The following is a 23,202-nucleotide window of genomic DNA, read 5'->3' on the forward strand; positions in this document are numbered from 1 at the left end:
GGGCGAGCTGCTGGGTGGGAAGTCTGCCTGGAGAAACAGAAGCCACTCCACCAGCCTCAGAGTTACTGGAGGGCCACTGGGTCCCTGCCAGTTGCAGGGTGGGCAATGCACAAGGGTGTCCAGCCCCTGAAATCCAGCACATGCTCTGCTCCCCCGTCAGGCGCACTGACACAGGGCTCTGTCTGCCCCGAGCGGTGCCTTTTCCCAGTCCAGGTGGGCTGGCAGCAGCCCTGTGTGGAGCCTCTGCTGAAAGCTAAAGGCTTGAGGCCCCTCGGACAGTAGCCGCTTGGGTCCTGCACATAGTACAGGACCTGGACTGCTGCTAGATCGTCCTGAGTCAGAGAAAGACCTGTAGGGCCTCATCCTGACTTCAGACTCAGCCTCCTGCCTCTTTCTGGGGCCACCCTAGGCCAACCTCCTCTGGGCAGCCTGCCTCTGCAAATGCGTCCAGCCCGTGGGACCTCAAAGACACAGAGATGGGGCCCATGATGGGAGTCCTGAGTGATACGCTATGAGCAATAGAGCACCTGAGTTTGCTAATCAGCGTTTGGTTTGGTTTGGTTTGGTTTTGAAGAAGTTAGAGCAGACTCAAGGGTTTATTTATTTATCCATTCATTCCTGTTGTTTATAATGAACCTGTACACCAGATACATTGATTTTCTAATTTAGTCTCACAACATACCATTTGGTGTTTTTATCCTTACATTACAGATGAGGAAACTGAGAGGCAAAGAATAGCTGCGACCCAGCCCCTGTCTAGATGGTACAGGTCTTCCCGTTTGGTAGGGGTGGGGTGGTGGCAGCCCGGGCTTCAGGTGGGAGAGGGTGAGCCAGTGAGGGCTGTGCCAGTGCTTTTCATTTGCTTCCACCATAAAAAAGGAAGAAAGGCGTATGAGCCCCATTTCAGAGATGAGAAAACTGGCCAACCGTGTCCAGTGACTGGCCTGAGGTCACAAAGCTCGGCTGGGGTGCAGCCAGGATGCAAACTTGCCTTTGCTAGTCTGGTGGAGGAACTCAGTGTAAACCCCAAAGCAGTGAGTGCAGGGACAGGGGCTGGGGATGGGGGAGTGTGGGGGGTGGAGGTTGGGGAGCAAAACCGGGGCCGGGGGCAGTGGGTGATTGAACACCCTCCCCCCAACACCTCCTTATTCTGGGCCAGAAATGAGAGGCCAGGGGGGCTTTTAGGGTCCTGGGTGACTAGTGGGTCCTGTGGGCACACACAGAGGGCACACATACCCTGGCATAACAGGCCTGGCAGAGTGCAGGACACAAAGAACAAGGGGGGAATTCCCTGGCGGTCCAGTAGGAGTCCACACTTCCACTCTGCAGGGGGCACGGGTTCGGTCCCTGGTCGGGGAACTAAGATGCTAAGATTCTGCATGCCATGCAGCGCAGCAAAAAAAAACCAAGGAGTGAGCCAATGAATGAATGAATGAATGGGGGAAAGAATGAATGAAAAGCCGTGTTCCGAGGTGTGTCTGTCCGTGAGGGGTTGTGCTCCTGTGTGGTTGCAACATCTTCTCCTCCTGGTCCTCTGAGCTCCTTCCTGTGAGTCTGGCCTGGCTGGGAGAGCTCCATTCCAGGCGCAGTGGCAGGAGCACAGCGCTGGGAGTGAGGGACCACAGCTTGGGGTCTGCTTCTGGATCTGCTGCTTCCTGGCAGTGAGAGCTTGAGCAGGTCACTTCACCTGGGCTTCCGCCTCTGCACGACTGGCCTACTAACCCGCAGCTCGGGAGACTGCTGTCCACTCCAGTCTGCTAAGCTTCACGAACTGTGAGGCTCTGGACTGATGTTGTCCTCATTACGAGAAGAGTCAATAGTCCTGGACAGAGTCCACAGGCAGCCGGGTGGACAGGAGATTGGACAGGAAATGGGGAGGGGTAGAGGAGGGAATGCGTCCGGCTGAATGAGGGCTGGGGAGGGGGGCAGTGGACACCCCGGTGCAGGCCTGTACTGGGAGAGGGGTCTCTCTTGGTTGTCCCAGGCCAGTCCCCCACATGCACACGCACCTCCAGCTGCACAGCCCAGCTCGGTCCACCCCACCCCTCGGGTTCACCTCCAGGAAGCACTGAGCATTGCTGAGCCCCAGCTCACGCTGGGTTCCTCACATTCACAACCTCACTTAGTCTGCCTGATTGTCCCACAAGGTGGGTGACAATTATCCTAATATTATACCCGCAGAAGCTGTGCTACAGGGAGATGAAGTGACCTGCCTAAGGTGACATAGCTAAGAAGCAGCAGAGGCAGGATTTGAGCTGAGGACAGGGCACCCATCTCCCCCGGCCTCTCCAACCCAGAGTGTGGGCCCCTGCCCTCCAGTCCCGTGGCCCCGGAAGCACATTCTCAAGCTCGGGGAGGGCCCTCATTCTGCTCTGTGAGGCCTGTCTCGACTTGTCACGGGGTGGGGAGGCCACCATCCTGGTAGAAGCCTATCAGGTCACGGTGACAGTCCTGGCTCCCCAGGGACTGGCTCCCAGCCACAGCCCTGGGGGACGGTTAGCACTCTACCCGCACTGACCTGGAGTCACGGAGTCAGCCAATCAGGGAGCCCCTCAAAGTCCACAGGGGTGCTTGGGACCAAAAGGGTTGCAGGAGTGGATGAGAGGTGGCCCCGGTTCTGGGCAGACCCTGACTGAGAAATAAAGAAGACTGATCATGGCTGTGGTCACCTGGGCCCCAGGGAGAGGCCCAGGCCTTTCACGTCCAAGCCAGATCCACTTCCTGGGTTCACCAGCTTCCCCTGCTGCTTCCCTCAGCACCCCCTTCCCAGCTGAGAAGTACAGTCTCCACAGTTGCCTCCAAATGACTTCACAAATGCTTTGCCCTTAAGGCTTTATGCTGCCCCTTCTGGGGACAAACAGGGACCATGGTCACAGGCAGGGCTCAGGCTGACCAGAGCCTGATACTTCTGCCCCCCACCGTCAGCGCCCGTGGTGTGGGTCACAGGAAGCCCCCGTGGACTTGAGTTTGACACTCAGAAGATCACTGTGGGCAAGGAGGACCAGGCCAGAGGCAGCGGCCTGGAGGCAAGGAGCCGTGGTTTCCGAGTCCCTTCCCCTTAATTGAACAAACCCACCTCAATGCCTTTCGCCCTATTAGGATCGTCCTGCTGTGTTTCCTGGTTGTTGCCTCAGAACTGGGATAGGAATGGGGATAGAACTGGAACTGGGAGCCAGGATTGGGATGAAGATGGGCTGGGAGCTGGAGGCTTGAAAGCAGGAGATGTTACTGGAAGGACTTGCCTGCCCGCTCCCCTCCAGCTCGGAGCCTCTGGAGGGAGGAGGGACTGGGGAGCTGGTTTTGGCTTTCTGGCCTTTCCGCCGTGACTCACAGAACTTCTCCTTTCTAGAGGAGGGAACGCGGACCTCGACTTTCTCAGGGTCCCAAGGCCTTCTCAGGAACTGGCCTGAGAAAGGAGGGGGAACACAGGCTCCCGGAGTGCTTACTGCCTGCCAGGCCCAATCAAGTGCCTACGAACACTGGGCACTTGAGCCTCACCATGAACTTGGGGCAGGATCATCATCCCACAGTCAAGGACCCTGTAGCTCAGAGAGGTGAAGGGCCCTGCCTGAGGTCCCACAGCCATGAGTGGCAAGTTGGGATTTGGGACTGGGCTAAGTGGCTGGTGGCATTTTTTTCACCAGACCATCTTTAATAAGGCAATGCTTATCCCAGGGAAGGAGACACTTACAGGGACTTCTGGCACCAGAACAGTGAGGCAGCAATGGGACTTTTCTAGACTGAACCGGAAGAGACTCATTGCAGGGGCAGACCCTGCCCTGGCCAAGTGTCTTCCCAGCTGCACCCTATTTGCCCTTCCTGCTGCTAGGGCTCCAGTCTCGTGGCTGACCACAGACCGATGTCAGCCCCAGGTTGCCCCGATCTGTGGGTTTTGGCTTGGGGTGAGGCTGACTTCCTGCCTGTCTGGGTCCCCTGCGCCGTTCAGACTGGTTGCTTACCTGGGCCTGACATGCCCTCCCTCACACCCTCCCCCAGGCCTGAGCAGTACCTTAGGGGCACCCCCAGCCCTGTCAAGGCCTCTCTCCCTCGGCCAGTGTTTCTCTGACTCTGGGGAGGGAGACAAAAGCTGGCTTCCTGTGACGCTCACCTCCTGCCCCATAGCCTGGGTGCCGCTGCCACCTGCCTCCCACCTCCGTAGCACTGCTGCTCTGCCCCACACCCCACATCTTGTAATTCTCCCCGGAACCTGGCGGCTGTTACTGTGACTGTTCCTCTGTTAAAGATGTGGAGGGCTTCCCTGGTGGTGCAGAGGTTAAGAATCCGCCTGCCAATGCAGGGGACACGGGTTCGAGCCCTGGTCCGGGAAGATGCCACATGCCTCAGAGCAATGAAGCCCGTGCGCCACAAATACTGAGCCTGCGCTCTAGAGCCCACGAGCCACAACTACTGAGCCTGTGTGCCACAACTACTGAAGCCCGTGAGCCACAACTACTGAAGCCCATGTGCCACAACTACTGAAGCCCACGCGCCCTAGAGCCTGCGTGCTGCAACTACTGAAGCCCGCACGCCTAGAGCCCGAGCTCCACAACAAGAGAAGCCACCGCAATGAGAAGCTCACGCACCGCAATGAAGAGTAGATCCCGCTCGCCGCAACTAGAGAAAAGCCTGCGCGCAGCAACGAAGACCCAACACAGCCAAAAAAAAAAAAAAGATGAGGAAATTGAGCTCAGTCAGGGGACATCTTGGCCTGCCCCTCACGCCAGAGCCCCTGCGCTGTGCTGTGGCCTCACACACTCTGACAACCCCTCACATCTCTCCACTTCCTTTTGTCTCCTGCAGGAGGCCCTCTCCGACCCCACCAGCCAGAGACCATCCCACCCCCCCTCAGCTCCCTGATCTGACCCCAACCGGTTTTGCCTCCTTCCCTTGGGGACCTGGCTGTCCTCGCACACTTCCCCTGCCCATCACCCTGATATCCCAGCCAGCCAGGGGTCCCTGAATAAGCAGAGCTGGTGAGGAGGTGTGTGGGGGTGCTGAGAAGGGTCCCAGCGATTGCTGCAAGAAGCCTTGTCCTGGGAGGGGCTCCTCTGCCTCCCAGCCCCCTACTCCAATCCCAGAGGGGTTCTTCAGTTGGCTCCGCTGCCCTGTGCTGGGAATGCCACATCAGTGAATGCTGGGGCCACCTGTGGGTGCAGGGAGACTGACAGGGGCCTTGCAGCCTGGCCCCTGGACCTGCATGAACTTGCCCCAGCCCTGGGCCCTGAGGTCATGGAGACCTCCTCAAACCCCTTCCCAGGGGAGCTGTTCAAAGGCAGACAGGCCGATGAGGTGCTAATTACTGAGCTAATTGGAGCCGAGTGAGCTACAGATGGCCTGGTTGTAGGGACTGCATGAGGGGAGGGGGCTGCCCGCAGAGGGTGAGGAAGGAGGCCCGGCTTCCCGGGCTGTGTTTGCTCAGGAATTGTTGATTTACTAGCACTGGCCAGCTGTCCTGCAACGTCCTGGTCTCCTCCACAGCTCAGCCCTGGCCCTGGCTTTCTTGCCACCAGAAGACTTGTGTTCTGAGGCCACACTTGTTGGAAGGGTTCACTGAGCACTGGGGGGCAGAGTGCTGTGCTCCGGAGGAGACTGGAGGAGGAGGGAGGATACCCCTGTCTGGGGTGGCAGATGTGGGGCTGGGGGCCCTTGAGGCTGCCTGTGAGAACAGCGGTGACAGCACTGAGCTGGGTCGTCCTGACAGGGTCTGGGCTCATGCCATGCCAGCCCTGGCTCTTTCTGGACCTCGGCTTGGGCTCTGTCCCTCAAGAACAGGCCTGTGTGGCCTCCCGAGGGGGCTGGAGAGCCCAGGGAGATGGATTTGTGCTCTGTGATGATGGAGGCTCACAGATGGGGGATGAGATTGACCTCCAGACAGAGGGCAGGCGAGTTAGTGTGGCCACCTTGATGCAACCAGAAAGGATTCCCCTCTTCACAGCCCACCTTTCTGGCACATTCTCAGCACCCTGGAGTAAGGGGGTCTTTGGTTGCCTAGGGTCAGACCCCAGGCCTCAGCAGGGCAGTATGTGACTGTCACTCACATCGGCCTAGGTGTCTCAGCCCACCCCGCATCTAGCCCCATTGGCTCCCGTGGCCCCTGACCACACTCTGCACTCTCTCTGGTCTCCAGGCCTTTGTCAAGGCTGTTCCCCCAACCAAGCCTACCCTCTCTGCTCCTTTCTGCCTAGTTAAATCCTTCCCCACTCTGAAGGCTCTGGTTCCATCTGCATCCCAGACTGCTCTGTGACCTTCTGCTTGACCTGCAGGCCCGGCTCCTCCACACCCCTCAGGGGGCCCAGGACCCCCAGACCAGGTAATCAGGAGACAAAGCTGGGAGGCTAAACACCTCCCCTGGGTGAATGCCTGCCCCCACTCTCCTTCCTCTCAGGATGCTCTCAGAACTCAATGTGATGATGGGTATGAACAGTCGTCGGTAGTAATACAGGTTTAATAGCATGATGATAATTGTTCCAATTTTCTGAGTCCCTACTTCTGAGCCAGGCATTGTGCTAGGTACTTTCCTTGAATATCTTCTCACAGCAGCGCTCTGGGGCTGGAGTTTCTATTATCTCCACTTGTCAATGAGGAATTGGAGGCTCAGAGAGGTCAAGCAACCCATCCAAAGTTACACAGCAACTAAGTGACAATCTGGGGACTCTTGAGGGGTTGTTATTATTTTTTTGCCAACCTGTTTCCTTCCTCCTTTCCCCTCCCTCCCTGCCTGTTATCCTCTGCCTGGTGAGTTTGCATCATTACTAGGGCTCAGGGGTCCAATTAGGGGACCTCCCCAAAGGATCTGACTGAGGCAATCCCTGCCCCTGCCCCCCAAGGGGGCCTCCCTGAGCCAAATTTTTTTTTTTAATTTATTTATTTTATTTATTTATTTTTGGCTGCATTGGGTCTTCGTTGCGGTGAGCGGGCTTCTCATTGTGTGGTGGCTTCTCTTGTTGCGGAGCACAGGCTCTAGGCACGGGGGCTTCAGTAGTTGTGGTACGCAGGCTCAGTAGTTGTGGCACATGGGCTTAGTTGCTCTGTGGCATGTGGGATCTTACCGGACCAGGGGAGCCAAAGTTTTAATTAGTATTTTACAGGCTAAACACTGCCTAATGAGACAGGGGTTATCATCCCATTCTACAGACGAGGCAACGGAGGCTCAGACAGGCAATCAGCATGTCCAAGGTCACACAACCACTGAGAGGCAGAGCAGGATTTAGACCCAAAGCCCAAGCCCTGTAACCTGGGAAATCATTCTCCTCATGGACCCCACCTCAGGCCACAGAGTGGTGGTCGGTAAGGCCACAGGGCTGCACCCCCAGTCCCTAAAGAGGGAAAAGTGCCCCTCTCTGCTCCCACTCAGCCTCCCCTCAACCTCCCAGAAACCTGAAGGCTCTGAGTATGGGTGTTTGTGTGGAAGACCCTGGAGACCCCTTTCGTGGGGCAGGGCTATGGGTCTAAGCTGAGAAAATGATAAGGAGTTTCTGAGGTTACAGATCTGAGGCACCACCCCCATCCCTCCCAGGCACATGAGGCCTCCTGACCATGACCTGAGCTGGCCTGACTGCAAGCCTCCCCGCTCAGCAGCAGCGGCTGTGCCAGCCCAAAGCCAGAGCCTAGCCCTTGGATGCAGTTGCCTGGTAACCAGCCCTAAGTGATGGAAACCCCAGCGGGCCACTAACGAAGGGGCAGCGCTAACCACCTGGCCCGAACCCCACTGCCCCAGCCGGCCTTAGGAAGGCTTCAATGGGCAGTCTACCCGACCTGCCCACGATAGGACAGGAGGGTACTCCGGCACTGGGGGAGGGGGCCCAGGCAGGGCCAGGAGGACCTGGGTTGGCAGCCTCCCAAGACCTTTGAACTGGGGAGCTGGGGGAAGGTAATTCCCTATGGAGGCCAAAGCCTGACCGAAGCGAGGCGGGCACTGGGCAGGAGTCAGGGTTGTGGGTACAGCTTGCCCAGGCCCAAACCACCATCCTGGTAACAGCTGGGCTGCTCTGCCCAGGGCACAGAGGCCCGGGGGAGGGGATCCCCAGAGAATGGCCCTGGATAGGGAAGGAGGGGAGGTGATTAGGGAGGCTGGCAGGAGTCCAGGCTCAGGATGGGGGGAGCAGCCTCCTGCGACACCGAGGGGGAAATGCATCAGCCTCTCCCCTTCTCTCAGGGGCTCCCCCTCGTCTTCGCCTCACTCCCAGTCCCAGGCTGGGGGCCTCCGAGGAGGGGGCTGCAGGCGTGCAGGTGGAGCTCAGCTAGGTGTTTCTCCCTCCTGGGGGTGGGATGCGGAGGCAGCATCGGAACAAGAAGGAAGCCAGTGTTCAGACTGGACAGGCCTTCAGGAGACCTGGGTTCCAGGCCCGCCTGCCCCAGACCCTGGGCATGTGGCTGCCCCTCTCTGGGCCTCAGTTTCCCTATGTTGACCAGCAGGCTGCCGCTGGCCTCGGGTTTGCGGTCTCGGGTCCTGAGAGGCTGAGAGAGGAAATGCAGGGGCTTCAGGGGAGATTTTGGCAGCAGAGGCTCCTCTTAGGCTCTCACCTCTGGGCCCGGGGAGGTTTTTCTGCCTTTCTTCCCTTTCAGATGTGCACAGTCCCCCTTTGCCATGAACCCTTCACTCCACAACCACGGCCTGACTTAGGCTTGTGCTGGGCACTGGAGTCCCAGCGCTCAGGCAGACCCAGGCTAGTATGGGAGCCAGGCTTGCAACTAGATAATGGAGATAAGTTCATGGCTAGCATGGAGATAAGTTCAGAATGCTATGAGGCCTCAGAAGAGGTGACCAGACTGAGCCTGGAGCTCTGGAAGGCTTCTTGGAGGAAGGGGCCTGAGCGGAGCCTTGAAGACCAACAGGAGTTAGCAAAGAAAGAGCTGGCCAGGCAGCCAAAGCTCAGGGAGAGCATATTCCAAAGCATGGAGGTGTGACCCGGCAAAAAACTTTGGCTCTGGTGGCTGCAGTGGCAGGCCGGTTGGGGAGGGTCAGTCAGGAGGCAGGCAGAAGCCAGAGTGGGAAATTGGATCCTGAGGGAACTGGGGAGCCATGGGAGACTCCAAGCTGGGGGCAGGGAGAGTGACAGGGTCAGATGTGGGCATTAGAAAAACCTCTCTGGAGTCAGCACCTAGCCAGACCCCCTACCCCACCCCACCCGCCAGCAGCTGGGTTCTGGCACAGCCAGAATGCGGGACCCTCCCCTGACTCAAGGCCCAGTACCCTATCCCTCAGGCCTCTCTCAGTCCACAGCAGCCCCATCCCCACACAAGCAAACATCACACTGGAGTGTCATGGTCTATTTTATATCCACCTCTCTCACTGGCCAGGGAAACAGTACCAGGGTCCCACTCACTGCCAGCATAAAGCCTGTGGGTCCTCAGTAGTTGGTGGAAGGAAGGAAGGGAAGGACAGTCAATCCACTCTGGCTGTTAATTAATCAGAAAGTCCTCCCTCTCCTGCAGTAAGGTCCCCAAATTATTGTGTGCGGGCTTTTTTTCTAGCCAGAAGGCAGGCATGGTCTTCAGAGTGGCCTAGTGAAAAGTCTTCTCCCTTTCTTGGTCTTTGGGATCCCCCTCTGAGAGACTGATTTCCTCTGGAGGTGGGGTCGGGCTCCTCCAGAGCTGGGGGGGTCCCCACTCCCTGCTCACTCAGGAAGAGTAGCAGTTTCCCCTGCCCCTAACCTGGCCCTCCCTGCAGAAGGAAACCCTGGTTTTCCAGCACAGCTTTGGGAAGTGGCTCACCACATGCTGATCAGATCCTATGAACCTGCCCCACCCCAGGTCCTATCCAGTTCAGACCCCCTGATATGCCCTGAGCCCAGGCTGACAGCCCCTGGTACAGGGGACCGCTCAGGGTATGCATGCTTGAGTGGCAGAGGCTTCCCGACCACCAGCTGTGCCTGAGCCTTCTCTCAGAAGGGTTTGGGGTCACATAGTCCTGGGCGTGGGGGAGAGTCCCAGCTCCTCCATTTCTTGGCTATGTGGGCAAGCCACTTCCCCCTCTAGAGCTACCACTGGTCGAGGACTTACTATAAAAAACAAGCTGTGAACTCCTTGGATCTGCATGAGCCCTGTGACATTTTCTAATCATGCCCATTTCACTGATGAGCAAACTGAGAGGTTAAGGGGTTTGCCTAAGGTGACTCAGCTCAGTAGGTCACACCTCAGTTCACTTGTTTTTCACACCCCTGCCTCATATGTTTGTTGTAAGAATTAAATGAGATCATGTCTATCAAGCAATGGACAGCAGGGCCACGTTCAAGGCGGAGCTCCTTGCCTTCTTGCCTTGCCCACCTACCAGCACTGAGATGTTCCTCTGCTGAGCAGGAGGAGGGAAGGGATGAGGAAATAGAGAGGACAGAGAGGGCCATAACAGCAATCTGGGGGCCTCCCTGAAGGAGGCAATGTCTATAGCCGGGTCTGAAAGGATTGGGGAGAGCATTGCTGTGTGTCTTGGGAAAAGGCACCACACTTCTCTATTTCTCTGCCTGTAGGGTGGCTACCAGCACCACATCTCCCTCCCCTGGGGTGAGAAGGAGCTCCTCTGAGGAAGGAAATTTGTAAATAACAGGGGTGGCCTCATTAGAGAGAATGGCATTGTTATTAATAGCCATGTGTAGGTAACAAGCAGAGGTTCAGGAAGCTGACCTTTTACCTCGCCTTCCCAGGGAGCCAGGAGGAGTAATCAGTGTCTGGTGCGGGGTGGAGGGGGAGAATCTGCCTGTGGAGCCTGTGGAGCCCTGGTGTGTGTGTTGGAGGCGGGGGTGGTGAGTGTGAAACCTCCTTTCCAGGCTTCTCTATGCCACTGTTCTTTGTTAACACCAGCCAGGAAGCCCACATAAGGGCAGACTATTCCCTTCTCTGTTTTTGCTCACACTGTTCCTTCCAGCCACAATACCATTCCTTCTCTCCAAGACCACAGCCTAATAAACACACGGTGCGGGGGGGTGGGGGGGAGGGTTCCCAAGGCAGCCACCTTGTACTGATTACCTTCTTTTATCCAACAAAGGCTTGATAGGCACCTCTCCCCACAGGCTCTGCACATGACCTTGGGATAGAGAAGAAGAGGGCAAGGTCACGCCTTCAGGAGCTCATAGTCAGCTGATACTCTACAAACTTGTTATAGTTTACAAGCAATTTCCCACACTGATTTTGTTCATTCAACACTCACCGCAGTCTGTGAGGCAGGTTTCATGGTTCCTGTTTTGCAGGTAAGGAAACTGAGGCTCAGAAAGTTACAAAGTGGCTCCCAAGTCCCCTGCCCTGTGATATCTCTTTTGTAGTCCAAGGTGTCTAAGTGATGCCTAAAAGGAATGGAGAAGACAATGATTAAGTGAAGATACTTTGTGAAGTGGTCTCTGAATTAAGACAAGACTCAATGGGACCGCAGAATCTTTTTTTTTTTTTTAAATTAATTAATTAATTTATTTATTTATTTGACTGCCTTGGGTCTTCATTGCTGTGCACGGCTTTCTCTAGTTGCAGCGAGTGGGGGCTACTCTTCATTGCAGTGCATGGGCATCTCCTTGCAGTGGCTTCTCTTGTTGCAGAGCACAGGCTCTAGGCATGCAGGCTTCAGGAGTTGTGGCACGTGGGCTCAGTAGTCGTGGCTCGCGGGCTCTACAGCACAGGCTCAGTAGTTGTGGCACATGGGCTTAGGTGCTCCGTGACATGTGGGATCTTCTGGGCCCAGGGCTCGAACCCGTGTCCCCTGCATTGGCAGGCGGATTCTTAACCACTGTGCCACCAAGGAAGTCCTGGGCTGAAGATTCTTAATTGGCCCCCTTGGGGTCTCGCCAGGCTCATCCTGGCCTGGGTGGGCTCCGCTCAGGCTCAGAGAGATTGAAGGGAACACCCAGCCCGCTGAGCATACAACCCGAGAGTTCTGAGACTAGACCCTAAGAGCTGAGAACACTGCCCTCCACCCAGCCCCTAATTACAGGGCAGAGGCGGGGGAATGGGTGTCGTGGAGGGGAGGCCAGGTTGGTGAAGAGCAAGAGTGGGGAAGAACAGCCTGTGAGCTGAGGCTTGGCCATGACTCCTAGTTGTCAGCACACAGATGCACTTTCCTGATCTCAGCCTGCTGTGTGACTTTGGGAAAGCCCCAACCTTCTCTGAGTCTCTGCTTGCCAGCTCTCTCCGAACTCTATTTCTAAGGACCCTCCAGCTCTCAGTTAAGTGACATCCTCTCTGCTGCCCCCAGGTGACCTTCACTTCCTCTTCCTCCCTGCAGTGCCCAGCCCCTGCTGCTCAGCTCCAGCTGCTCTAGCTGCTTCCTTACTCTTGGAACCTGTGGCCTTACGTTTGCTCTACCCTTTGACTCAGGCAGGCCTGACCTTTGGGATCTGAGCAAGTGGCCTGGGTGGTTTTGCCCCATGAACTTGCTCTGACCTTTGGCATGTTCACCTGTTCCCTCCCTCCACTGCACACACCTGTCCCCAGTCCTTGGGCAGCCCAGGAAATGTGAGGGACCAGGTTTTTCAGAGAAGGTAGCAGCACCAAGGGGCTTCTCATCCAACATCAGATGGCCCAGAGAGGGCAAATAGAGAAAGCCCTTCCACCACTCCAGCCCCTCTCTTGGTAACAGACCATTCCTGGCTGGGGATACTCCACCCCATCCCACCTCCCAGGCTACACGTGCTCAGGCTTGTCTTACTGAGGGAGATTTGTCCTAAAGGTTCAGAGGCCACTTAACAAACCTCCCAGCATCCTCATTCCTGTCTCACTCCAGAGATGGGGAAATCACCCCTTCCTCAGACAGGTATGGTGCCCTAACAGGAGTTGAGATACATTTGTTTGGAATTTGCCCTCACTGGCTGCACCGAGATGAGGGGACAGACTAAGGAGCCCTTCTCCAGCCTCCTAATGCAACTGTACTAGCCCAAGAGAGCCAGATATTTTATTTTATTTATTTTTTTGAGAGCCAGATATTTTAATACAAACTCTTCTAAGCCTTACGACACAACCACTATGATATAATCCCAGTTTTACTAAAATAAGGAAACTAAAGCTCATGAGGTCAAGTGGCGGGCGCAAGGCCGCATAGCTAGAAAGTGACAATGAATGAATGATCTAACGGAGTGACTGAATGAAGGCGTGGGATGGGCGCGCCAGGCGATGGTTCTCAGAGTGCGGTGGGTACAGACTGTGCACAGCGCCCGCGGCCCGGTCCCCAGAGGGCTGGCAGAGGCAGGCCCTTCGCACCCCGGGGCTCAGGGGAGCGCAAGCTCCCAGAGGCGCGGCCGGGCTCTGCCCCAACCGCGCGGGCCGCCCCGCCCCCGCTCCGCCCCCAGCCCGCCCCGCCTGGGACCGCAGACGGCGCCCGGCGGCGGCGCGAAAGGCAGCGAGGAGGGTGGCTCCGGGCTCGGTGCTCACCGCGACTTCCCGTGCAGGGCCCGGCCGGACAAGGACCCGCGGCCTCGGCGGCGCTGGAGGATGCGGCCGCGGCCCCGGGCAGCAGCAGCGGGAACCCCGGTGCCCTGCAGGTAGGAGCTCGCCCACTCGGCGGACGCGAAAACTTGGGCCGAGTTTGCGGGCGGCGCGTGGGGAAGGGGCGGGTGGCGCTGCCCCAGGGCGCCCCTGCCGGCCGGCCCGGGGATGGAGCGCGCTGGGCCTGGGCTGAGGTGGCGTGGCTCCTGGCTGCCGCGGACCCCCGGCTGGCGGGCTGCGGGGCAAGGGTCTCGCCGCTGCCCCAACTTTCCCCGGACTTCGAGGCCCCCGGGGCCTGGTAGCTCTCTGGAGCCCCGGCGGGGCCCCGGCGCCCGATCCGGCGTGGGGCTGGCGAAGAGGAGCTCAGGCCGAGCCCTCGGGCCTCCCGCTGGGCCCGGCTCACGTGGACTGCCCGGGCGGAGATGAGGGGGTGGCGGGGGTTGGCCTGGGGGGCGTCTGGCACTGAGGCGCCGCGGGGACCTGGACGCGCCCTACTGGGACGGGACGGCCCTGCGGTTTCCTCGCTACGGCTTGACTCACCCTCTGGCCGCAGCCCAGGCTGGCGGGATCGCCCCGAGGCGGTGGCTGTCCGGACTCTGCTGCCGGGCCGCCCCCTGCCCCCGCCCTCCGCCAGTCTTTGGGTGTCGGTCCGTGGGGCTGGGTGCGCGGGGGCCCGAACGAGGGGAGAACGCAGTTCTGGAGGGGCGTGGGTGCAGATATGGGCCAGGCACGTACTTGCAGGCACGGGTTTGCATGGGTGGCGGCGGCCTGTGTATCGGCCTGCTGGGGTGCACGTGCGCCCCAGCGCCTCAGGGCAGGGCATGGGGACACCCGGAAGCCGCCGGGGTCGGGTGTGGCGGCAGCCCCAAAGCTAGGTCGGCTGAGGGCCCCAGGCACCGGAGTTATGGGCCAGGCAGGTAGGGGAAAGGGGGTGGAGCGGATCCCGCGACCCTTCCCCCACCACGAGAGCCTGGGCTGCCCCTAGATGCGGTTGTAGCGTGGGCAGGGCCCAGAGCCTCAGCTGGGGGAGGTGTGAGAACACGGGAAGGGGAGCCGATTCAGCCCTCTAAGAGAGTCCAAGCGCTGGCCACAGCTGGGCAGGATCGCTCTCTTCTTCCTGGTCTTGCCCAGCGTCCATCCGGAGACCCCTTAGGCGTTGGAAGAGGGAATTGAGCCACGGAGCTGTTTGCTCCCCCTGCTGCTTAGGGCAGGGATGGCACAGCGGTGGTGGGCTCTTCTCCTGGGCGCTGCCTGAGGTTGGTCCTCCCAGCCCAGCCGCAACCTCAGCCAGCAAGCAGCTCGGTGGCCCAAAGGGTGATGTGACCCTGCCCCCTGGGGTCCCGCCCTTCTCCGAACAATTGCTTGCCTCTTGCTGCGTGTGTGTGAGGGAAGGAGGCACCTACATTTTGGCTACCGTTTAGAGTGGAGAGGGGCCTCGCTTGAGGGAGTGTGTAAAACACTGGGCTCTCCCCATCTCCTAAGAGCCGGAGGTAATGTTACCCCCATACCCTTCATAGTCCTCTGCTGCCTCCCTGGAGCCCCCATCTCTCCCCCAAAGACTCTTGTGGGTCCCAAGTGGCCTCACCTTTATTGGGCTAAGTCCCGGGGGGTGTCTCAGGAAGTCTCCAGGGTCAAGGGCACGCAGTGGGCAGAGCCTAGGAGAGAAGGGCTCTTGGGGCCGGGGGTGGGTATGGAGAAGGCCCCAAGGAGTGTGTGGGGAAGGTGAGACTAGAGCCAGCACTTATTAACCCAGAGCTCCCCAAGGGCAGGGAGGCTCAGCACTCCCCAAACCATACAACCCCTTCTTGCAAAGTTGCTGTGCAGCAGGGTGGGGGCTTTCCGCCTGGGGTGCAGGGCCCTGTCATAGGGCACGGCTATCGGTATTGTTGCTCTGGTGCTCCTTCCTGTCTTCTCGGAGCATCCACTTCTCCAGGCTGGCCTGAGGTGTTGGATTCTGGCCCAGAGATGAGACAGCTTTCTTTCTGAGTCTTGTCTGGCTTCCTTGGTGCACTTAGGCTGGGATGAGAGTAGGCATTGGCCCCCATATTACCCTTGGCTTTTTCTGTCCCCAAAATGTGCTGGTCTAACTCTGAGCGTGTGGGTGTCGTTGGCCACCAGCCGGAAGGGAGAAGACTGAGAGAGGGGGGCTGGTCTTGGCTTGGTGATAGAAACTTGTGACACCTGTCCCATGGCCTAATGATAGCAAGATTGAGCTGATTCATCCTTTCTAAGCCACCTGAGGGTTTCAGGGAACAGGGCACTGGGGGAGGTAGAAGCAGGTCAGTGTGGTCCTAGTAGACTGGCCTCAGATGACCCCCTCCTGGGCCACTGGGTGCCTGCTGCCTTGAGGAAAGCCACAGTTGACCTCTCTGAGCCTAGGTCCCAATCCTTGCTTGGCCTTGCTTGAGGACCTTAGTCTTTCTCTGGTACTCAGTTTTTCCATCAATACAATGGGAGTCGTTGCCAACTAGCACTTTGTGACCCCTGGAAGCTCCTTCCCTGCATATTCACATCCTCTCGCCTCCCCACCTGCTCCATGGTCCTGTGCTGCCCCCATGTTCTTGGAATAGGTGCAGTTTAGGGGCTGGGATGGGCACAGGTTCTCCTCCCCTACACTTTTGGGAGCTTCCTGTTGGCGCCACAGCACCATCTGCTGGACAGCCTTTGCTCTCCTCCTGGGGGTGGATCTGGGGTGGGTCTAGGGTGCGGGGTGGGGCTTATACAAAGGGTTGCGCTGGGGCACTGCCCTCTAAAACCAAGCCCAGTATCTGTCCTCCTGGGCCTAGGGACCTGGGTTCCAGGCCTGGCTCTGCTATTTTCCATGAGACTGGCAGGTCAGAAAGTGAGATCTAGAGTATCACAGGAAATCTGAATTTGTAGACAGTGCCTGATTCCACATCTTGGCTGCTGTAGGCATCTAGAGATCACTATGGCATCTTGGAATAAGAGCTTGTAGTGAGAGGTAGGAAGCCTGCCTCTCCTCCCATCTCTTTCATCAGTGACTTTGGGATGAATGGGTCTCCTCATCTGTAAATGGGTGGAGGTGTGGGCAGGAGGAGTAGCCAAGTGAAGCGATCCTCAGACTGTGTTCTACAAAGTCTGAAATTGTGGAAGGGGTCTTGGGAGTCATGTGGAGGAAAGCTGAACAGGAGGGGCTCCTGGAGTGGGAGCGGGGGTATGTTAGGGCTGCTGTACAAGAATTCATTAAACAAAGGATTCTGCAGCTTACAAAATAAAGTTGGCTCATGCCTTCATTCATTCATCCATACAGTCTTTATTGAGCATCTACTAAGTGCCAAGTTCTTGGGCATGGCAATGAGCCAGTAGGAGCAACAGCCTTCTGTTGCTTGCCTGTAACCTGTTTTTCTGACAGCCCCTGCCTCTCCCTCTCTCTCCCAGGTCAGCAGTTGAGTAGCTGGGGCCCTGGAGGGCTTGAAGCCTTCACAGTGATGGCGGAGAAGCGGCCACTGGGGACCCTGGGGCCTGTGATGTATGGCAAGCTGCCCCGCCTAGAGGCAGACTCTGGGCCCGGGCACAGCCTGCCCCCCTCTGCTGGTAACCAGGACCCCTGCAGCTACAAGGGTGCCTACTTCTCCTGCCCCATGGGGGGTCCTCCGAAGACAGGGTCTGAGCGGTTGGCATCCTGGACCCCATACCCACCCTTGTACCCCACCAACATGGCAGGACCCCCACTTCGGGCAGACAACCTTCTGACCAGCTGCCTGCTCTACCGCCCAACCACAGAAAGCTCCGAGAAAGTACAGGACTCTGGCCCCGTTGAGCTCCTGCCCTTCAGTCCCCAGGCTCACTCCTACCCAGGCCCACCACTGGCGGCACCCAAACCTGTCTACCGCAACCCTCTGTGTTATGGGCTCTCAACCTGTCTGGGGGAAGGGGCAGCAAAGAGGCCTCTGGATGTTGATTGGACGCTGGTGACTGGATCCCTGTTACCCCCCGCCGACCCATCTTGTTCTCTGCCCCCAGCTCCTGGCAAGGGCCAGTCCCTGGATGGCACCTTCTTGCGTGGGGTGCCAGCTGGGACATCTGGCAAAGACTCCTCGGTGAGCTTCTCCCCGTGCCAGGCATTCTTGGAGAAGTATCGGACCATCCACAGCACGGGCTTCCTGGCCTCCAAGTATGCAGGTCCTTACTCTGGGGACCCCAAGCAGGCATTGCCCGAGGGACCCCCCAGTCCCTGGACCCAGCTGGCCCAACCTCTGGGACCAGCCTGCCAGGATGCAGTGCCCACCCACTATCCGCTGCCCCATCCCGCACAGGCCTTCCCTTGCCCTCCAGCCTGTCGCCACCCAGAGAAGCAGGGCAGCTACGGCTCAATGCTTCCACCGCAGCCTCTGGGAGCCCACAAGGGGGCTGGGTACGCAGCTGGTGGGCTAAGCAGCCCCTACCTGCGGCAGCAGGCAGCTCAGACACCCTATATGCCCCCAGTGGGGTTGGATACTTATTCCTACCCCTCTGCCCCCGTCCCAGCACCCTCGCCAGGCCTCAAGCTGGAGCCACCTCTTGCCCCACGCTGCCCAGTGGACTTTGCCCCCCAGATGCTGGGCTTTCCTTACGCCCGGGATGACCTCTCTCTCTATGGAGCATCCCCAGGGCTCGGAGGGACGCCACCTTCCCAGAACGGTGTGCAGGCTGTGCCACAGCCCGGTGCCTTCCAGCGGGCGTGCCAGCCTCTGCCTGCCAGCCAGCCATGCTTAGAGCCTGCAAGGCCTACAGAGAAGCCAGTGCAGGAAGCCGAGGAGAAGATGTGGCTGCCCAGCTGCAGGAGAGAGCAGCGCCAGCCCCAGCGCGATGAGCACCCTGGGGCACCCATCATCATTGGAGATAGTCCAGTTCCACGCACCCCACCGGCACTCCCGCCCTGTGCCCAGGAGCGCCAGTCTCTTCCGCAGAACAATGGCACACTGCCACCCAGCTCCCCACCCATGCCTATTATCGACAACGTCTTCAGCCTGGCCCCGTACCGTGACTACCTGGACGTGCAGGCACCTGAGGCCACAGATGAGCCAGACCCGGCCCCAGCCCCCGATGAGAGCCACGACAAAGACTGCAGGGGATCTCTGCCTGGCCGGGAAGCCCCCTCGAGTGTGCACGCCTCACTTAAGGAGGAGGTGGCACTGGACTTGAGTGTGAAGAAGACCGCGGCAGAGGCCCCCCCTACCAAGGTCCCTCATCCCACAGGGCATGCCAAGCCCACCGCAGCTGTGGATGTGCCAGGCGTGGGAAACACAGTCTCCGACATGCCAGGTGTGGGGGACATGGTCTCAGATCGACAAGTCCTGAAAAAGGTAGTCACAGAGGCACCAGACCTGCCTGGGGTGCCAGTGACTGCAGAGGCCACCCCAAGGACCAACTTCCACAGCTCTGTGGCCTTCATGTTCCGAAAATTCAAGATCCTCCGGCCAGCACCCTTGCCTGCAACTGTGGTTCCAGCCGTGGTCCCAGCCGTGCCCACCTCAGCCCCTGCCCAGCCTGCACCCACCCCCACACCTGTGCCCGCTGGACTACAGATTCTCACCCAGCCCTTGCCCGTGGCCTGCTTCAACCTGGCGCTGCCCAGCCCTCCAGCTGTAGCCATGACCTCCCCCGCCTCGGCCCCTGCTCCGGCTCCATCGCCTGCACCAGCTCCAGCTCCGGCTCCGGCTCCGGCTCCGGCTCCGGCTCCAGTTGCAGGCCCTGCTCCAGCTTCTACTCCCGCCGCAGCAGACTCCCCGGAGCAACACTTTGCAGGACTGCATGCGTCCCTGTGTGATGCCATCTCAGGCTCAGTGGCCCACTCCCCGCCGGAAAAGCTGCGCGAGTGGCTTGAGACGTCTGGGCCTTGGGGCCGGGCGGCGTGGCAGGACTGCCAGGGTGTGCAGGGGCTGCTGGGCAAGCTGCTGTCCCAGCTGCAGAGCTTCGTGTGCACGCAGCAGTGCCCCTTCCCCCACGTGGTGCGGGCCGGGGCCATCTTCGTGCCCATCTACCTGGTGAAGGAGCGGCTCTTCCCGCGGCTGCCACCCGCTTCCGTGGACCACGTGCTGCAGGAGCATCGCGTGGAGCTGCGGCCCACCACGCTGTCGGAGGAGCGGGCCCTGCGGGAGCGCGCCCTGCACGGCTGCACATCGCGCATGCTGAAGCTGCTGGCGCTGCGCCAGCTGCCCGACATCTACCCTGACCTGCTGGGCCTGCAGTGGCGAGACTGTGTACGCCGCCAGCTGGGTGAGCATGGGGCAGCCCCAGTAGCCACCGGAGCTGTGTGAGCGAGTGACAGGTGTGTGGGCTGTGTGAGTGGTCACAGCCAGGGGCTGAGGGATTCCCGGGCTTCTGGAAAGAGCTCGTGCCTGGGGAGGGGGCTGGCCTTCCAGGGTAGGCTCTGTGGACACCCCCCATCCCTCTTCACCCCCAGCATCAATGAGCGCCTGCACAGCCTCCTTTGTAAGTCTCTGAACGTGCCAACTGCTCTGTCCCCAGGAAAACTTGGCCTTCCCTGGCGCAGCACCCTCCCAGGTTCCCCCCTCATCCTCCGTTGTGCCTGTCTGAGGTCATTTCCCCCTGTGTCTGTCCCGCCCCGCCTCCCCTCTTCTGAGCTCAAGCCCCAAATACCTGACTGCATGCTGGGCTTCTGCACCTGGGGTCTCTTCAACCCTTAACTCCTCCCAAACCACACTCCTGACCTTTGCCCTGAGCTCACTTCCCACCCCAGTCTTTCCTTTCTCAGCAGCACTGCATTCATCCAGCACCTCATACCCCAAACCTGGGAGGGGTCCCACGCTCCCTCTCTGAACACTTTTAAATGTGTAATTCCCCAGTCCTCCCAGATATTTACACACACAGAAATTGCCTGTAAGTCGGAGCGTCATTTTGTGGTTTGCTTTTCCCTACCAAATAATCTGTGCACGGTGTTCTCCAATGTGCTGTTTTTTGTGTCCGAGAGCATCTTCTGCATCAGTTCAAGTAGCTGGACCTTGCTCTCGGGAGTGGATGTAGTGCCTCACGGCGTGTACCATCAGGATCACACTTCTTCAGCCGCGGCTTTGGTGATGGTGTCAAGTGGTGTCTGTCGTTGCCTGTCCTACTTCAGGACATCTGGCACTGAGGCCAGAGGCCCGCTCTGTAGTCCCCCTGCCTTACGTCCGCCAGGCCTCTGATTGTGTCTCCACAGAAACTCTTTCTTGTCCCCTCCCCATCCTGGCAGCCTTGCCCTGGGCATTTACCTGGTCCAGACTCCATATCGGGGTGGAGAGGGGGCCTGAGGCAGCGAGGTGCTGATGTGGAGTTTGGGGTGTGGGTGATGAGCATTACTGAGCACTTACAAAGTTGGGGCATTTGCCCTAATGGGGTGCAAAGAAAATGCAAGTACAAGAATTCTATTCCTGGGTGAGAAAGAGTGAAAGTGGGTGTCATGCCTCACTCACAAGCTCCCCAGCCAGTCTTGTCTCTATACATTTGGGCTCTCTGGGGCCCAGAGAGGGACAGGTCCGCTGGACAGTGGGTCCCAGGCACGTCACAGACCCCTCCTGCTCTGACCAAGTCTATGAGAGTCTGGGGCCCAGCTTCCTACCACTGGCTGCATTTTGGCGCCCCCGTCCCCATTCCCTCCCGTATCCTTATGGGGCCACTCCTCAGTGGTGTCCTTAGACAGTGCTCCCCTGACAGCCTCCCTTCCAAGTAGGTGTGCTCTTGGTCAGGAGCCCCCTCCCATTCCCTCCGCCCCTTCCTCTACTCCCTCCCTCCGGGCACTGCTCTCAGGGCAGTCCCTGCCTGGCTCTTGTTCCGGTTCTGGGGGTGATGTGGCAGAAGAATGATGGCACCCTTATACGTGGCAGGGTCCTCTCTCTCTGTGCCTCAGTTTCCCCACCTGTTCAGTGAGCCTTTGGATCAGACCAATGGTTTCTGGCCTGTTGAGCCCCTTTCCTCTTGTCCTTGCACCCAAAGGGTTCCTGGGGGGTGCCCTCATTAGATAGAGTGCTGGTATCACCTGGGGAGAAGCACACCCTTTCGGCTTGACGGGCATGACAGTCTGGCCAGTGTGCACGTGCTGGGAAGGGTCATGATGTCTGTGACCCTGCCAGGGCCGCCCTGACCTGGGACAGTAGAGCCACTGGTCTAGATGGCTTTGGAGGCCTGGAGATGGGACTTGAGGGTGTTGGGGGTCTGCAGCCTGACGGTATGTTCATTTTCCAGGTGACTTTGACACTGAGGCTGGATCTGTGCCCTCCTCAGAGCCCACCGTGGCCAGACAGGAGCCAGAGAGCCTAGACCTGGCTTGGAAGTTGTCTGCCCCCAAAGCCAAAAAGCCGGGGAGGAAGCCACCAGCCCCTGGCCTGGAGAAAGCAGAGGCGACTGCTGGAGGAGGGTCCCGAGGTGCCTCACCCACCCCTGCTGCTGGTGCCAGCTCGCCCGGCCCCGCGATGAGGGTGCGCTTCCGCAGCCTGCTCGAATCCGCCTGGCTCAATGGCCTGGCTCTGCCCACTTGGGGCCATAAGGCCTCAGGACCCGACCGGACCGCTCCCCGCCCGCAGCTGTTGGGCAGCCAGAGCCATCAGCTGTAGCCTTGGTCGCCTCTGCTGTTTGGAGATCTGGGGATCACTCTCTATGCCCTGCTTCTGCCGGTCCAGCTGCTGAGGGCCAGGAGTGGACATGGCCTTGGGGTTTCTCCAGCTCTTACCCTGCCCCCACCCCCCACCCCAGGCTGGGGTGAGAGACCCTGAACTTTTAACTTGAGGGCCTTTATCAGAAAGGACTACTTCCTATATTTCTTCCTTAGAGAAAACGTGTGGGCTTTGGAGCCCGACAGACCTGGGCTTGAATCCTGGCTCCTGTTCCTTGCTGTGTAAACGGGCGGGCCACTTCCTCTCTTGCGCCCTCAGTTTCCCATTTGTAAAATAGGACAACACAGCCTACCTCACAGGGTTGTTGTGCGGTGATGCCTGACACACACCCATCACGGTTTGCTCTCTGCTTCCTGCCCAGGACAGGAGCCTAGGTCTCAGCCAGGGCCTGGAATAGGAGGCTGAGGTCCGCAGAACCTTCCTCTAGAAAGTCTTGATGCGTCATAGGACTTGGTCATCTTAGAGTGGTACGTTGTCCAGTGTATATGGCTCACACACTTTCTAGAATCATTTCCCAGAAAAGCCTAGGGCTACATACAGCCCCAGCATTTGGGGTTGGGCCTTAACCCCTGAGTCTGGAGCTCCCTGAGGGAGCCTTCCACTCCCATCCCCCGCTACAGGGAGTGTAGGGATACAGCCTGGGGCTGGCATCCTTGTCCTGGGCCTGCTGCTTTCACCCCTGGGAGGCCCCGGCCTGTGCTGAATTCACACCAGTGACTTCCCTGAGGCGCCGCCCCAACCTGGTGCATTTTCCCAGGAAAGTTGTGTGTTTGCCGGAAGCCAAGCAGCTGCAGGGACTCAGGGACTAAAAAAGGGACAGGCTGAGTGACAGCTCAGTCCTGGGAGGTCTCCGAAGATGTCGACTAAGGACCTTGGCCCTCCCCAAGCCAGGGCCCCATCAGCCAGGCCTGCTGTGGGTTACCTTCTTGCAGAGTGCTGAACTGAGCCAGAGGCTGGCAAGCCGGGCCCTTGGCCTAGTTAAGGTCTGTAATAAGGCTGTGGGCCCTGGAGGCAGGCCATTAAACATAAAAGAATTTGGGTTGTGTTTGGACCTGGGGCCTGACTGTGTCTTGGGGGAAGGTCATAGATTTCATATGTCATCGCTAGCCCCTCACTCAGAGGCTGCAGCTCTCCCTGCTCCCAGCCCAGAAGATGCTAGGCCGAGAAGCACGCTGTGCCCACTAGCTGC

General features: G+C 58.8%; 1 protein-coding gene and 1 long non-coding RNA gene across 6 annotated transcripts; one reads left to right on the top strand and one right to left on the bottom strand.

Annotated features, from left to right (window-relative positions):
* Positions 1–244: 244 nt before the first annotated feature.
* Positions 245–16,792, bottom strand: LOC309656369. Of its 2 annotated transcripts, none has more exons than XR_014261303.1 (4): positions 13,942–16,792; positions 11,144–11,276; positions 10,963–11,020; positions 245–2,632 (listed from the first exon to the last, which is right to left on the bottom strand). It is a non-coding gene; the product is annotated as an uncharacterized lncRNA (long non-coding RNA). The 2 variants fall into 2 exon arrangements; XR_014261304.1 differs by lacking the exon at positions 245–2,632 and adding an exon at positions 6,666–7,044.
* On the top strand, positions 11,271–23,052 carry LOC309656321 (uncharacterized protein C15orf39 homolog). 4 transcript variants are annotated; one of them, XM_082452616.1, is made up of 4 exons: positions 13,270–13,457; positions 16,801–16,956; positions 17,386–19,620; positions 21,586–23,052. In XM_082452616.1, the coding sequence occupies exons 2-4, from the start codon at positions 16,851–16,853 to the stop codon at positions 21,951–21,953; spliced, it is 2,709 nt and encodes a 902-aa protein (XP_082308742.1). In that variant the 5' UTR covers positions 13,270–13,457; positions 16,801–16,850; the 3' UTR covers positions 21,954–23,052. The 4 variants fall into 4 exon arrangements, with proteins under 4 accessions (XP_082308743.1, XP_082308742.1, XP_082308740.1 ...); XM_082452617.1 differs by lacking the exon at positions 16,801–16,956 and having other exon boundaries at positions 11,271–13,457; XM_082452614.1 differs by having other exon boundaries at positions 16,801–19,620.
* Positions 23,053–23,202: the final 150 nt, after the last annotated feature.

Source organism: Balaenoptera physalus (genome assembly GCF_965194825.1).
Source record: "Balaenoptera physalus genome assembly, chromosome: 2".
NCBI lineage: Eukaryota > Metazoa > Chordata > Mammalia > Artiodactyla > Balaenopteridae > Balaenoptera > Balaenoptera physalus.